This window comes from Polyodon spathula, chromosome 4, assembly GCF_017654505.1.
Source record: "Polyodon spathula isolate WHYD16114869_AA chromosome 4, ASM1765450v1, whole genome shotgun sequence".
In the NCBI taxonomy this organism is placed as follows: Eukaryota; Metazoa; Chordata; class Actinopteri; order Acipenseriformes; family Polyodontidae; genus Polyodon; species Polyodon spathula.
The window spans coordinates 33249428-33265125 of record NC_054537.1 but is presented as its reverse complement, the minus strand read 5'-3'; the positions used below and the strand labels follow the sequence as shown (position 1 = coordinate 33265125).

At 37.0% G+C, this 15698-nt stretch overlaps 1 protein-coding gene across 5 annotated transcripts in view; it reads right to left on the bottom strand.

Annotated features, from left to right (window-relative positions):
* The window catches only part of LOC121314439 (zinc finger protein 521-like), a 186140-nt gene that overhangs the window by 22953 nt on the left and 147489 nt on the right, over positions 1 to 15698 (bottom strand). For all 5 annotated transcript variants that reach the window (XM_041247715.1, XM_041247718.1, XM_041247717.1 and 2 more), the window contains one exon: positions 11874 to 12005. In XM_041247715.1, the coding sequence (XP_041103649.1) occupies positions 11874 to 12005 (132 nt within the window). The remainder of the gene's footprint in view (positions 1 to 11873; positions 12006 to 15698) is intronic.

Here is a 15698-nt window from a genome sequence, read left to right as displayed (position 1 = left end):
AACAACTCGTGTTCGACAGACCCATTTATGTCCCGTGTACCAATGACTATACACCAACATTAACACAAAACATGCAACATATAACCCCGAAATACACACAGGGGCGGGCAACATTGCCACACCCATGTATGCTCTATTAAAAAATGTCACTGCCTGTGACTGCTGACCTTTCCTACAGGTCAAATGTAAAACTAGCTAATAACTCCTTATAGAGTGCAGATAGGGCCATGGTTACTATGGTACACATACAGTAACCCAAGTATGCATTCTGCACTATTTGCTAAAGTGTTTGGTACTGGTTACTGACATTCTGCACTATTTGCTAAAGTGTTTGGTACTGGTACTGGAAGCCGTAAAGTTGCTGGCAACGCTAGTTATCATTGTTATTATTATTCTCTAGACCCTAACCATTACCAGTAAAGACTGAACATTAGCATTACCCCTTCTCTTAGAAGATTACTGAACATATGGCTATAACAAAACCCTTGTCCCACATGTAAATGACTACTTAGTTAAGGGAATCACCCTAATCTAAATACAGCAATAAGCCGTCACATATCAAATACACTTTTCTCAGCAATACGAATGATACATAATAAACCACTGCTCTATCGCCAGTAGACTAACATTAGCAATAATAATCACAATAACAGGTATTGAAATACTACAGTGAGGGTCTCACCCTCACATGGTGCATCAGCAATCTTAATATTTGTGGATGAGAACAGTACTATAACCGCGGACCAGTACCTCTGAAAACGGGTACCCGGTTCCCAATTTGGATCCAAATGTCAAAAATCTGGTTCCAGTGAGTACTATAATAAAATTGATTATTAAAAACTTAAATCCATTAAATGATCAAAGGCTTTTAATTTCTGTCAAATACATTTGATAACTACAATTTACACTTCACACCACAGCACATACACAGCGCCTATGTTTATATGTATTTAAGATGCCACCCCACCCCCCTTTTGCTCACACATTAAACGTAAGAAAGTTATTATTTAACATACTTTAACCAGTTTGTTTTTAGGTGTGCATCCCTTAAAAAAGATAATCCTGTTTTTTAATTAGTTGAATTTTTGGAAAACAGGATATGGTTTCTGGTAAGGGATTGGCTGGTGATAGGAAAAAGGAGAAGAAACATACTGGTGATGGAGTTGTTGTTTTTCTTGACTCATAGCTAGTGAATGTTTTAAATACATTTGTTAAATCAGGTTCTTGGAAAAATTAAAATGTCAATCAATGGAATAACAAGGTTAAATAATGCTTTATGTGTGCTGTTTGCCTACGAGACTGACAGCGAATGGTATGCATTATGTTTGTTATATCTTAATTTAAAATAAACTTGATTATACTGCGTTTGTATTTTTAGCAGTATTACCAATAAAAAGTATGTCTCTGCGAGCATGCATGAATTTGTTTTAATCCCACCATATCATGATAAAGAAATTATTATCAATATCGACCGATATCATATCAAAATATCAATATTGGTGCCCACCTCTATTTTTTATAATTAAAGTTGTATGATGTAGAAATAATTACCATTCAATATTGATCCACTGCCGTCTTGCCTAGCACAGATTCAGCTTTCTAATTAGCTTTCACATACGTGGGAATATGGGAGTGTCTACTGAGCTACTTAACCACATTGGAACCGCACTGAAATGAGGGCCTAAATCTGGGCCGGCCCTAGGCCGCCTCAAATCGCAAGTGTGAACGGGGTCTAACTCTGACTAACAGGAAAAAACAAAAACAAAACAAAAACAAAACAAACATGGAAAGACTGAGGTTAGACATGTTTTATTTGACAAACAGTGAACAAAAGGTTCTGTAACAAATCTATATTTTCCTATGTATGCGTTTTGTCTAGTAATATCCTATTAAAAAAAAGGAAAAAATCAAATATTTGGTTATTTAATCTATATTATAATAAATATTCTCAGTTTCACATTGCTGTCTAGACTGAATAGGAAGAACAAATGATTCAGTCAATATGAATGCGATCTAACACTTTGCAGTGAGTTCTTATTCTTCTAATAACTGTACAGCTAGAAATGTTATTAACAAGATGTAATGTTATGGTCTTTTCTTCAGTATACTACAAAGCAATGTCCAAGAAACCACACAAAAGAGTTACTACACAACCCATCAAGTTAACAATTTATAACTAAAGTAGAGAACATTATACTAGTCATTAAGGCAGCCACCTTTAAACGTATAAATGTCTCTGTTTAGTTTAGTGCTAACAATCATTTAGAAAATCCATATACTATAATCTAATATTGACAGGCTGTATCAATTATCTCAGGTTTGTTTTTGAATTGTCTTGTAATTGCATACTAACTCAAAAGACTTATTTAATAACCCTGTATGTTCTGTAAGTGCCTGTACAGTATATCTACAGTGGTTGCTGTTTTCTACGTTCTAAATACCTCTGTGTTAAATACCTCTAAGTATAATGTGATTAATGATGGACTTCACTGTGCTGAGAGGGATAATCAGCACCTTTGAAATTTTCATGTACCCTTCTCCTGCTCTGTGCCTCTCTACCACTTTATCCCTGACTTGTTTTGAAATCTTCTTGGTCTTCATGGTTGCTATGTAAGTTGCAGCTTGAAGGTCTATATACCGGAGGGAAATTATCTACAAGTTAAGTCACTTTGAGTACACACAGGCTGAAACAAATTCACTAATTTTGTGACCTTTCAAACAAACCATTTGTACCTGAGCTGATTTAGGGCTGTAGTAGCAAAGAGGTTGAATACTTATGCAACGGAGATTAATCTGTTTTTTAACTGTAAATCCTGTAAAACTTATTTAAATTATATATGCATTTTTTTTAACTTTATCAATGTGTAGTAGTTTGTGTAGATTCTACATGTAAAGTATAATTTAAAAGTGTTGTGGAGTACGCTCAGATGTCAACAAAATGTGAAAACTTTGCAGGGGGGTGAATATATCTGCAAACCACTGTATATATGTTAAGGTACTACATATACAAAAAAGTATTTTATTGATCTGTTTAGATAATTACACTACCTTACAGAAGCTAATATGCAGCAGCAAAAAAGCAAAAAATAAACACAAAAATCATCCACCTATACAGTACATAGTTTTTACTGCTCAACCATAAATTCTGAGGTAGACACACATTTCACTGGGTTATATTCAAACAGACTCAGTCTGGTTCGTTTCGTTTGAAGCAATGTGCAAAGGGGCCAAGTTCGTTTGGATGCAAGCTAAAGTTTCAAATTTCTTTCAGGACCAAGTTCGGTTGTGTTCACAGTGCAGTTTGCAGCTTACATGGTCTGTGAACCGGATAGAACAAGGCATCTTGGTATCTTGAAAGATGGTAGCTATTGATGTATTGCTCTGGTTTTAGAGTGTTTGCGATTCTATCATACTGCTGTGGAAGAAAGCATGGAACCTGGGGGAGCACTTTGCTAATTTAATTAATATATTTGTTGAATGCCTACAGTATTCAGTTACACAATACTGCACAATTATCCTACTGTAGCCATTAACCAAAGTAATTTCACAAAACAATGACTATATTTCACTATTTGTGTGACTTTTGTTGTTTGCCTGGGATTTTGGTGTCTGACCAAATCAGAGCTTCAGTTACTCACACTGTCCATGTAGTTTAGGGTGATCAGATTTACAGAGTGAAAAACTGGGACTTTTTTGTTCAATTCACTGAAGTCAAAGCAACTCAGTTAAAATGACAGTCTATAATAACCTGTCAAAACATGTTAAATGTACAAAAAGCCACATTAAAAAAATAGTTTTGCTATTACAATTTAAACATGTTGTATACACATAATCAGAATGATTAAGTAAATAATCCATAAGATTCTATATTTTATTTTTTAAAAGTGATATAAAACCAAAACCAGGACAATTTCCAACAGGGACAACAAATGAAGGCTGAAAACAATCCCAGTTTTCTCAGGGTGTCTGGTAAGCCTAATGTAATTCCACAAGACATTTCATTTTTTGCGCTACTTGCTTCCTCAGAATATGAACTAAACTACTTGCAAAATGTTTACTTCCGTCAGGTTACCTTGTGTAGTTAGTTTCCTATGTGCAAAAGGTTCTGCAGTTGTTCACAACTGAGTTTTAGCAAGCGGACCAAACTTTTTAGGTGGACTTGGTACGGTTCATTTCCCAAGCGGACTTTGTTGTTCACACTTCACACCAAACATACCGATCAGTACCGAGTGCAGACCAAACCCTCTAAACGGACCCAGTGTGAACACAGTCTAATTCCTTCATTGAAGTCTTCAAATATCTACTTTCATAGAGGGGAAACATTTCACATGTTACCTTGTTTCAGAATCTGCTTTGTTCAACAGGCACAATCTCATCAAACCACTGGCAAACATTTATCATCTGTTTATATTTTAAATACTTTTTACAACATACATATCTTCATGAAAACTGTAAACGTCATTGATATCATTGATTTAATTAAGCAATAGCCCATACTAGTAAACTTGGGAAGTTTGTCTGTGTCCTCCAAGGAGAACTTCAAACATGCTGTGTGTTATCCAAGACCCATAGACCCATATGCTTAAGGACTGCTGTTTAAAACACCAAGCCTCTTAGGCATTGATACTTTGGTAAAGTTAGTATTTATGGTTTCATTTAAATTTCTTATTACTTAAAACCTTTCCCCATGGCTACATTTGGGCACTAAACGGAATAAGAACACACACTATGGGTAAAGTCTCATTGGGTACTGAATGCAAGAGTTTCAATAATATAAACATGTTCCAATTTTAATGACTACAAAACAAGGCCCTAAGACTGTGTAACAGTTTACCTGGGAGACATACTATTAATAATTAAATTATCTATGCCACATGCAGTGTCGGCTTGGCAGCAAAGACTTCTGATGGATGCCTGGTGCACTTCGACCTGAAAAAAAACCTTTATGTCTACAATATCAATCTATCTGGCAAACGCGAGCTGATTATGGGGCGACGTCTTTGACACCAACCTAATGAAAAAAATGACAAGCCATTAAGAATCTGTAACTTGAGAATAATCCTAGAGCTGCATTCCTTAATTATTACGCACATCACTGAAAAGGGTCAATATCTTAAAGCTGATTTCTCCTTGGGTGTCATGCACTATAACATGCCTCAAATTTTTTTCATGGGCATTCTTTACATAATAGGAAACATAAGTCCACCTTTTTGGCACACTATTGTGGCACTACCTTTCTGGCAATCAATTCCCTACCTACCTATCACACAAACATAACTCATTAATCTGATGCATTCTTTGTGATTTTCAAATAATTTTTTAGCTTACTTGCTAAATTCTACTTTCGTATTTTCGTATCTTCCTCTTTTTTTATTGCATTAAATCATCAGTCTATAACATACATAATTAATGCTCTGCGTCTCTAGATTATGAAATGAAGCTTTAAGCCTAATTTCACAGAACGTGTTTTAAATTCCCAAGATCAACTGGGCACTAGCAGATTGGTGGGCTACTAATTTGGTAATACAAAGATGTCGGAACAAATGGCACAAGACTGATTTCCTATGTAGACGATAGACAATAATGCAGTCAGGCATCCTGTTCTTTTGCAGTCCCCACTGGAAGAAGGAAATAGCCTCGAAAGTGCCCTGTGTTACCAAGAGAAAGGGAGACGGGCAGGGGGCAAGTGCTGCTCTCTACAGAATATAAAGCCATCTGTGAAAAAAGTATGCCATGGTCTCTTGAGTTTGTTCTTAAATGGTACTGAGGTGGAAAAACCCATAAACAATCAAAATCCCTTATGAACAGTCAATGCATTTCTAGTTCTGAAATATACAAAGGTTTTCCAATAATGCTGTAGATAGAAAGCAGTTGCAATTGTGGAATTCATACTGACATACTAAAAAATAACTTAGTTATACAATCAGCTAGTAATAAATATCACTATGTTAAGTATAACTCATATATACTGTAGGTGGAGTAAAAGCAGCAGGTTTCAGGTTTCTTTAAAATTATGTAAAATGTTAATAAAGTATTGGCTGGTTTGCAGCTCCTGTTGGTTAGCACTAATCTTGAACAAAGTATTACAATAATCTTACTTTTGGTTTACTTACTTTAATCACTTGTGATGAAGCCACACAGGCACCCATGAGATACAAATACAGTACATTTATATTGAGAGACTCTAATTCATACGCACATTTGTAGGTTTTCAAATTTTGTATTTGTTTTAGTTTTTTTTTTTGTTTGTTAGGAAACAGGTGGCTCAGAACGGTGATACTACTTAAAACAATACCTTTCATCACTGACAAAACCTTTTCTCAGTTTGTTTGTTTTATCCTTCACATCCCCAATCCCAATTTTCAGACAACCCTTGTAGCAACTCCTACTGGAAAAGGCAGGCTGTCATAGCTGCAGGCTCCCCTACACCTGACGCCTGTCAAGCCTACTCTGAGTACAACAGTCACTTATGTCATTTTTCAAGGGGCTTTCAATTCTCTCATTGCCCAGCATAGTGCCTGGCATGACTTGGACCATAAACTTGAAGCACTGCTAGTCTGTCAATTTATTAAGCAATCTAACAGGTATTATCTTAATGCAGGCACAGGATCCCTGGATAGAGTGTACAGCAGAGATCTCCAACCCTGGTCCTGGAGAGCCCGAATTCTGCAGGTTTTCTAGGTGCCTTTACATCATCAATGGCTAAAGATCTGGAATACCTGTTAATCTTGACTGATAAAGCCAATAATTGGTGCATTTAAGTAATTGAGAGCTTGGCTGAAATAAAAACCAGAAGACCCTGCAGCTCTACAGAACCAGGGATGGAGACCCCTGGTGTACAAAATACAAGCACTTGCGAAGCAACTCCCTCATACTGGAAATTGTTTCTCAAGACAGAGGGACATATTCTCAAATCTAAATTTGTGCCAAGTTTCTGTAAAATAAATAACAAACTGCTGGTGAAACAGGACTGTCAAGAAACAACCAAGGAAGGACACATGGGAGCTTTTAAATTACCCTTTTTTTTTTACTTGAATGTTTTTAATCAAAAAAAATGTTTTGTTTTGTTTTTTAAATGGTGTTAAATTAGCATGGTAGTAACTGCTTTGTGAATATGACCCAGCGAAAGAGAGAAGAGAGAGTGGCTAGGGAGGGGGAATGAATGGAATCATTAAAACTGAGAACAGAGGCCAGTGCCCATTGATCTTACCCAAGCAAGCCCACCCCTCACACATGTTCACTGGATCAGGAATCTTATGCATTTTCATAAACTGGAAAAGATAAAGTTCACACCATGACAACCCCTTTTAGCCCATATTGACCAACTGAGACTACCTTCTATTCTCTTCTAAAGTAATTAAGTGTCACTGTTTCTCTTTCTTTCTCAGTTTATTAATGTTGGTTTTTTTTTACTATTATTTAGTTTTTTTCCTGTTAAATTGTTCTTTTTTAATGTTAAACACATATATCACACTCTGTTTCTATACTTATGCCCTACCAGCAACTGTCATTGTATCTCTATCAAACCTTCTCAAAAATGATACCTTGACCCTAAAATGACACTGTAGAATATATCATACCATTTATTACATGACAAGTGGAACTCTGCTATAGACTTTCACAAGGATATTCTGAGATATACAATGTACTGTCTGCTTCTGCTATGCAAAAAAAAGCTCTCAACTGACAGCATTTTATAGCAACCTGTTGCCGAATGAACAAGAGCAGTGGAACATAACTAAGACAAGATCCAAGCACCTGCCATACAGTGGTTGTAACTAGAGTTTGTGCCTCCCTACTTCCACTCTTAATAATGCTATCTCCTTGTGCAATCGATGCGTCCTGTAGTTATTGTTTAATTATACCATGTAAACATACCACTTCCCAAAAAGAAACAAGTGAAATGATTTTAATGATGTCAAATAAGCCTTCAGTGGACAGCAGTCTAGATCACAAAAGAAATGCCCAATTGTTCAGTTATCCATCTCAGGACTGAATGGCAGGGGAGGTCATGCAGTTTATGCTTTACAGGAGCTCTATGGCAATACTCCTGCCTACAGTGTGCCTGGCTGAATCCAGTGCAAATGTTCCTTATTATTTATGTGCTTAAAACATTATGGCTAAGGATAAAAATAGTCAAAAAATCACTATCTTTCCCTAAAAGCACCAACATGCAAGCCTTTAATCTGAAGAGCAAAGGCACAAGTATGCCTGTCATTGCAATTCTATACTGAAAGTGCATCTACACGCACAACTCGGACCTAAGCTGGCTCAGAGTTGATCAGAGTAAAAGATTCTGAGATCATCTGAGCCACCCATTTACACTTGAGCAAAGACCCAGGACAGCTTTGGCCCCGTGTGCGCCCGCATAGCTCCTGAACTCTGGTGTGTTTCCGAGGACGTCATACCATCCACCCCTTGTGAAGACATTTCCCCTCCCAAAAACAGAAGTGCTTAAATCAGCAACAAGCCTGTCATTTGTGCCACTTGTGTGTTTCTACTTCAAGGTGGTCGTCCCATGCCAATTCAGATTTCATTTTGACATCAGAAATGGAGCAAAGCATTGAGAATTTGCATATCGGACATTTAAAGAAACAGGTGTTACTGTATACATTTACACGTCAGTCTAACAACTCTTCTTATATGTAAATGTAAACACCACTTTATTGTCTTACCCATGAAAAACGGGAATAAATGACCTGATTTCTTTGTACATATAAAGCTTAGAATTGTCAAACTCATTATTAAATCCTGATTTTTCAATCTTGCGTAATAAAGTAATAGGTGCTAATAAATCTCAAATGTCACTACAGTTGATCGCATGTGGAAATCTGTATTTGAAATGCCCCTGTATAGACATATATGGTAAATGCAGACATCTGTCACTGTTCGGTTTTCTCACGAGTTCCCACACTGCTGTTTTGAAGAAGAAATGAATTGTAGATTCAGCCTGGTTATTAAGCCACATAATTTAGTAGACAGACACATGCATCAGATATAACCTATACATGACCTATACAACCATTTTCAAATGATGTTTGATGGAATTATCGTATGTGAATTTATAAAAAAAAAAAACAAGAAAACATGTATTTCTTCATGGCCTACACACCTGTGATGACTTACAGTACCATTTTAATGTCATCTGTTATTATCAGGGCACAACTGAAACAAGGGAGTCACAAAAACATGAGCTTCTGCTTATTAAGTAATAATCATGGTGATAGTAACCAACATTTATATCATACTACTGTCTAAATAATAATAGCAATATTAATAATAGAATATTTGGTATATATAACAACAATAATTTATTAAAGAATGATACGTGACATAATCGCAATTTCAGCAATACTCTGAAATAATAAACCTAAAGAGAATATTATTATTTTTCACGCTGCGCTGCCAGTGGATCTTTAGCTGATGTAATAGGAGTTTGATCTTATCTTGCAGTTCCTTCATTCTCACACAAACATCTGTGTTGAGAAATCACATACTTTCTGTTCAAATGTGCGTACACACAGTTGCGCACGCAACAAGGATAAGTATAGGCCCAGGAGTTTTTATTGTTTATAAATTGAGTAGTATGCAAACTATCTGTCCTATTTAGCAGGCACATATTTACAATACAATAATGAGATGTTTACCAGCCAAGATGAAAATGGAACTGACAGAAATTGCTTTTACATGAAAACAATTCCATAATAGCCTGATTTAAATGTATTCCTTGAAGATTACTATTCATTGTATACGTGTTTACATTAAAGAGTAGCATTCAATATTACCTTTTTACAATGCAGATTGTGATTGCCAACAAGTGAACAGGAGGGAACCAGACCCCTGCTGCCCTGGGTATGTCACCTTAACCACCCAGTATTGCTATCTTTCTCACCTCATTATGCCTGCCTGCTTCCTCCCTTTGCAAAATATGATGTCCTTTTTTTCCCCCCACATCCCCATCAGTATTTGACTTTAAAATGTATTGCACCGTGCACAAGATCAGGTTAGGTTTGGCCGAGGTTCTCTTTATTATGTATACCTGACCAGGCTTCAGTGTCCACAGTCCCACAGGAGCTTTTAGATTACAATCTCCCATTCTGTCCTTCAGGGGTCCTCAAGGGAAACCCTAGCTCCGTATCTGACTAGTTTTTGCACTTCTATCCCTGTTATTGTCTGGTTGCTCACATTCTCTCATTTATTTTAACCCTGTGTTGAATTTTTTTTTTCTCTCAGATGTTTTGACACGCACTGCTGTGGCATACCGTTGGTCGCTAAGCAGACAGCAGCCAAGGAAATCACAGTGGAATACTAGAATTGAGGCCTACAGTTGAGGAAACTTGCCCCGAGGGATGAAGAAATGACACACAGTGTGCTATAATTTACTGCTTGCTGGAAGTCACTTTTTTAACTTAAGAGGAACAGCTTTCCGCTGTAAAGTGAAAACTGCAGTTAATATCTAATTTTCTTTATTATTACTCTCCTTTTAAATGTGTATCAACGTTATTGATCGTATTTTGGGCAACAGCATAAACTATTTTTGGTCACGTGACCCTGCATTAACCAGGGGATGCAAATTTAAAAACAATGGTTAAATACATAATTAATCACAAATGGATACAAGAGGTGACTTAAGCATGTATAGGAACCGCCACTGCTGTTTACACCTGTCACCAAGGACATGCATTGAGATGGGGGATAATTATGTAGAAACTGAACTATGATTTTTTTATTTAGGTTTTCTCCCCCAATTTAGAATGTCTAGTTACAGCTATTCCCCACAGCAGCTCAGGAGCACTGGAGGCTAGTGGGTGTCCTCCACCTATTGCCTCTATACGCCCACAGGCACAAGAGCAGATGCTGGCGAGCTACCGACCTCTGGAGGACCAAGGCTAGCCCTAATGACGTGCAATGTGGAGAAACAGTCAATGCCGCAGTGTTTTATGAATTATTAATTCATAAAACACTGCGCACTGGCTCTGACACTGACATCATAAAACCATAACCATTACCCTTTTTTTCACATGAATAACCATATTGTAAAGTGTCTTCCATAATAAAATACCCAGGCCTTGAACATGACATTTCTATTCATTATTGAATGCGGTGTCTAAAAGTGTATTTTTCTCAACATACACCATGTCCCCTCTCTCTAAAATAACATACTATTCATTTAATATAACTCCAAAATCCCAATAATCAGTAATTTGTCAATACAGGTGAACTCCTGAAGGAGCCGGAGTCTCTTGCGGTTTTCTCAGGCTGCTGTGGCAAAGAAAGTTGGCGTGTCAACATCGCAGGTGCCTCGCCTTGTGATAAGATGTGATTTCATTCTTTTTCATTTCATTTAGAAATAAAAAAATAATAATAATTTTGTTTAGGAGTAAAAAAAAAAAAAAAAAAAAAAAAAAATTGACTTTTAAATGATGTATTAAACATTTATTCAAAATGTGATGTGATTTCATTACTTTTCTTTTCATTTAGAAATAGAAAAAAAAAAACAGTAAAAAATACTTCTCTCTTGCACATGAATTATGAATATAAGCGGGACTAAGGTCCTTTCAAATTCCTCTTGTTTAGTTGGGACAGCCACTTATGCGGGGTATTTTTTACATCTCCAGAGGCACCCCGATAAAGTGGCATAGACTGTATATAAATATCGGTATATACGTGCTGTACACAAACATGTACAGCACTTATTACTTTTTTTCCCCTGAAGGGTATATAAAGACTGTTCCATATCAAATTCCAATACTGAATTTCAATCACATGTTTGTTCAGGAAGTTAGAATACAAAAAAGTGAAGCCACATCTTAAAGCTTTCTGTATAAAGCTCCCCATTTACTATAAGAAAACACGCATATTTGCAGACCTACCTGTGAAGCAGACAGGGCATTTGAAGGTGCCCCCCATGCCTTCGAAGCTGTGTTCTATTAGATGGCACTGCAGTTTGGCTGGCGAGTCAAAGGTCTGGTTACAGAGTTTACACTCGTGGTTCAAGCCTTCCTCTGTTAAGAAAAAAACAAAAACACTTTATTAATATGCTGAATGAATGACAATGAGAAAAAACAAAAACAAAAACAATGATAGACCAGACAACTGAACATATCCAGCTACCTACTGATTTACAGAACAATTACTGAAAGAACAGAACATTAAAGAGGGATACAGAAACCTAATATATTATAAGGCCACAAATTGGGATGTTACAATAAAAGACATAAGTGCTCCCACCTAGATTTTGCAGACTAGCTACTTGTGCTGATTTTCAAAGATTTGTAACTTACTAAAAAAAAATTCAAGGAGAAGTAATGTTTGAAAGGTTTGATACTGTATGTGCTCCCTGCTTCTTTGAAAACCAGTGGAAAGACTTCATGGTGAAAGGGGAAAAAAAATCAAACAAGTCAAAGTTGACAACTCTATTGATTACAATATGTCAAACGGTTTCACTTGGCACGTCTATCACTGCAGAAGCATCAAAGAACAAGCAAGCAGCAGCAGTTTTTTATCGGTAACCTTCTGTGTTGATAGGAGTTCTGGTATAAGAGCAAGCACTCTCAAGCTGTCAGGAGCCCACAGTAATAGTAGAAAAAAACGGTCCACAGTAAAAGAAAAAAAGGCTTTTTTAAAGTACTGTATTTTGATTTTGATTTTCACTGAGCAAACTATTTCAGTGAAAAGAAAGCAGAAGTAGAAACCTTAATATTAGACTTACTTAATCGGCAAGCTTCAAATTGGGAGGTGAGCTTGATCCCAGTATTTAATACTAATTATTTTTTTTAATTATTATTTTTTTTTTTTATATATTTGGCAGACGCCTTTATCCAAGGTGACTTACAGGAGTGGACATTTGTGTACTGTGTTTTTGTTTGTGCGAGTGCATTGTTTGTGTGCTAGTAAATCCTACTTGATTAAAAATATGTATTGCCAGGGGAAAAAGGTTGGCACTCAGCAGCATGGCTTCCAACGAAGAGCCGAACGACAGTGCCAGCAGAGTAAACCCATTGAGACGCATTGCAGAATGCTGCTAAGTCACCATGAATGGTTTAGGAATAAACAGGCTGAGAGAATTTCTGGTGGTGGTAGGACAAAGGGATTTGTTTCCGGTCACACTTTCATTAGGCAAAGAAAGCAAATGCCTCGGGGTCTTCCCTTGTGAAAACCAACTCCATTTAAAGTGCTATGAAAGTACTGTAAATTAGCCTAATCCACAGAACAGTAGTTAGACTACAGTTTCACTAAAGCGTTACATTTGTCAACAGTTTTTATATTACAGAAAACTGAAATGTATTGCACCTAACTGCAGTATAACTACAGTATATTTTAATGTTAAAAACAAAAACTTTTCTTCAGTATTACTTGGGCATCGAGTGCCTTATTTTCAGTGTTTCCTCCATTGTTTAATGAATTCCTATTTATTGAAAGGAGAAAAAAATATAGTATATATATATATATATATTATATATATATATCTATATATATATATATATATATATACATATGTAAATGTCCACTTTTAACCGTGTTGTCACAAATTTATCTGTACATTTAACAAAAACATTGTGAAATTTACTTAAAAGTTACTGAGAAAATGAATATACTAATGACACAATTTGCACCCAGACTTGACAAATAGTTACTGTTGCCTTTTCCAAAAGTGAATGGAATGTGATTAATGTGAAAAGCCCTAGCCCTGCTCTTTACTTGTTTGTTCTTTGGTTTGTAGCTATTACTTAGAAAATACATTCCAAGGACAGCTCAGCTTTGACTCTGCGTGTTATTCTACAGCTAAGAGGATTGAAGCACAAAGGTCAATAGTCTTGTCCAACTAAAAAAGAATGAGAAAAAACAACAGTTACTACTACTACTAGCTTACAGTAACTAAAAAGCACAGATCTTAAAAACTTTAAAATGTCTGTCCTGCGTCTGCACAATTACCTGGTCACGCTTTAAGATGACCATCACACGTGAGCCATACATAATACCTCCACATTCCTGCATTGACAGGTTTTACTTTATCATGTCTGTTACAAAGCCCATGTTACCTCCCTCTCACTCCCTCCCCCACTGTGACAGGCTCCAGCTATGCCCATGCTGTCGTTCCTGCCAACATTCCTTAATTTATCAAGCCTGGCAGTTGGCAGCCACAGGGTGAGGCTGGAGGGTGGATTGTCTCACTGGTGAAGAGACAGAGAGAGAGAGATAAACTAGCATAAGCTTCCCCTTCATATGAACGAAAGCTCAAGCATGCTGCCCTTTTAGCTTGCCTGGGGTTAAAGACAAATGTTATGTATACAGTGCCTTGCAAAAGTATTCAGACCCCTGACCAATTCTCTCATATTACTGAATTACAAATGGTACATTGAAATTTCGTTCTGTTCAATATTTTATTTTAAAACACTTAAACTCAAAATCAATTATTGTAAGGTGACATAGGTTTTATGTTGGGAAATATTTTTAAGAAAAATAAAAAAACTGAAATAGCTTGCTTGCATAAGTATTCAACCCCTACACATTAATATTTGGTAGAGTCACCTTTTCCTGCAATAACAGCTTTAAGTCTTTTGGGGTAAGTATGTACCAGCTTTGAACACAGTGTCGGAGTGATTTTGGCCCATTCTTGGCAGATTTGCTCCAGGTTGTTCTGGTTTGTTGGACGACGCTTGTGGACTGCAATTTTCAAATAGTGCCACAGATTCTCAATAGGATTGAGATCAGGACTTTGACTGGGCCACTGTAGGACATTCACTTTTTTGTTCTTGAGCCACTCCAATGTTGCTTTGGCCTTGTGCTTGGGATCATTGTCCTGCTGAAAGGTGAATTTCCTCCCCAGCTTCAGTTTTTTAGCGGACTGAAGCAGATTCTCCTGTAGTATTTTCCTGTATTTTGCTCCATCCACTCTTCCTTCAATTGTAACAAAATGTCCAGTCCCTGCTGATGAGAAGCATCCCCACAGCATGACGCTGCCACCACCATACTTCACTGTAGGGATGGTGTGTCTTGAGGCATGGACAGTGTTAGGTTTGCGCCACATATAGCGCTTTGAGTCTTGGCCAAAAAGCTCTATCTTGGTCTTATCTGACCACAAAACCTTTTCTCACATCGCAGCTGGGTAACTCTCATAATTTCTGGCAAACTCCAGACGTGCTTTCAGATGGTACTTCTTGAATAGCGGCTTCTTTCTTGCCACCCTCCCATACAGGCCAGTGTTATGCAGAACTCTTGATATGATTGACTGGTGCACCATTACTCCACTCCCAGCCATTGAACTCTGTAGCTCCTTCAAAGTGATTGTTTGCCTCTCTGTGGCTTCTCTCACAAGTCTCCTTCTTGTTTGAGCGCTGAGTTTTGAGGGATGGCCTTTTCTTGGCAGTGCCTGGGTGGTGTGATGCAGCTTCCACTTCCTGATTATTGATCCAACTGTGCTCACTGGGATATCCAAACACTTGGATATTATTTTGTACCCTTTCCCTAATCTATGCATTTGTATTACTTTATCTCTAACTTCTGTATAATGCTCTTTGGTCTTCATTTTCCTTCAGATTCACAGCCTTACCAATGATCCTTCAACAGTGGGGTTTTTATCCAGAAAATGTAACAGCAACTTTAATGGTTCACAGGTGGAGGCCAATGGTAAGGTAACTGTGTCCTCGTTAGGGCAATTTCTTTCATCGGTGCAAACTGGGAGCTTCCACAGCACA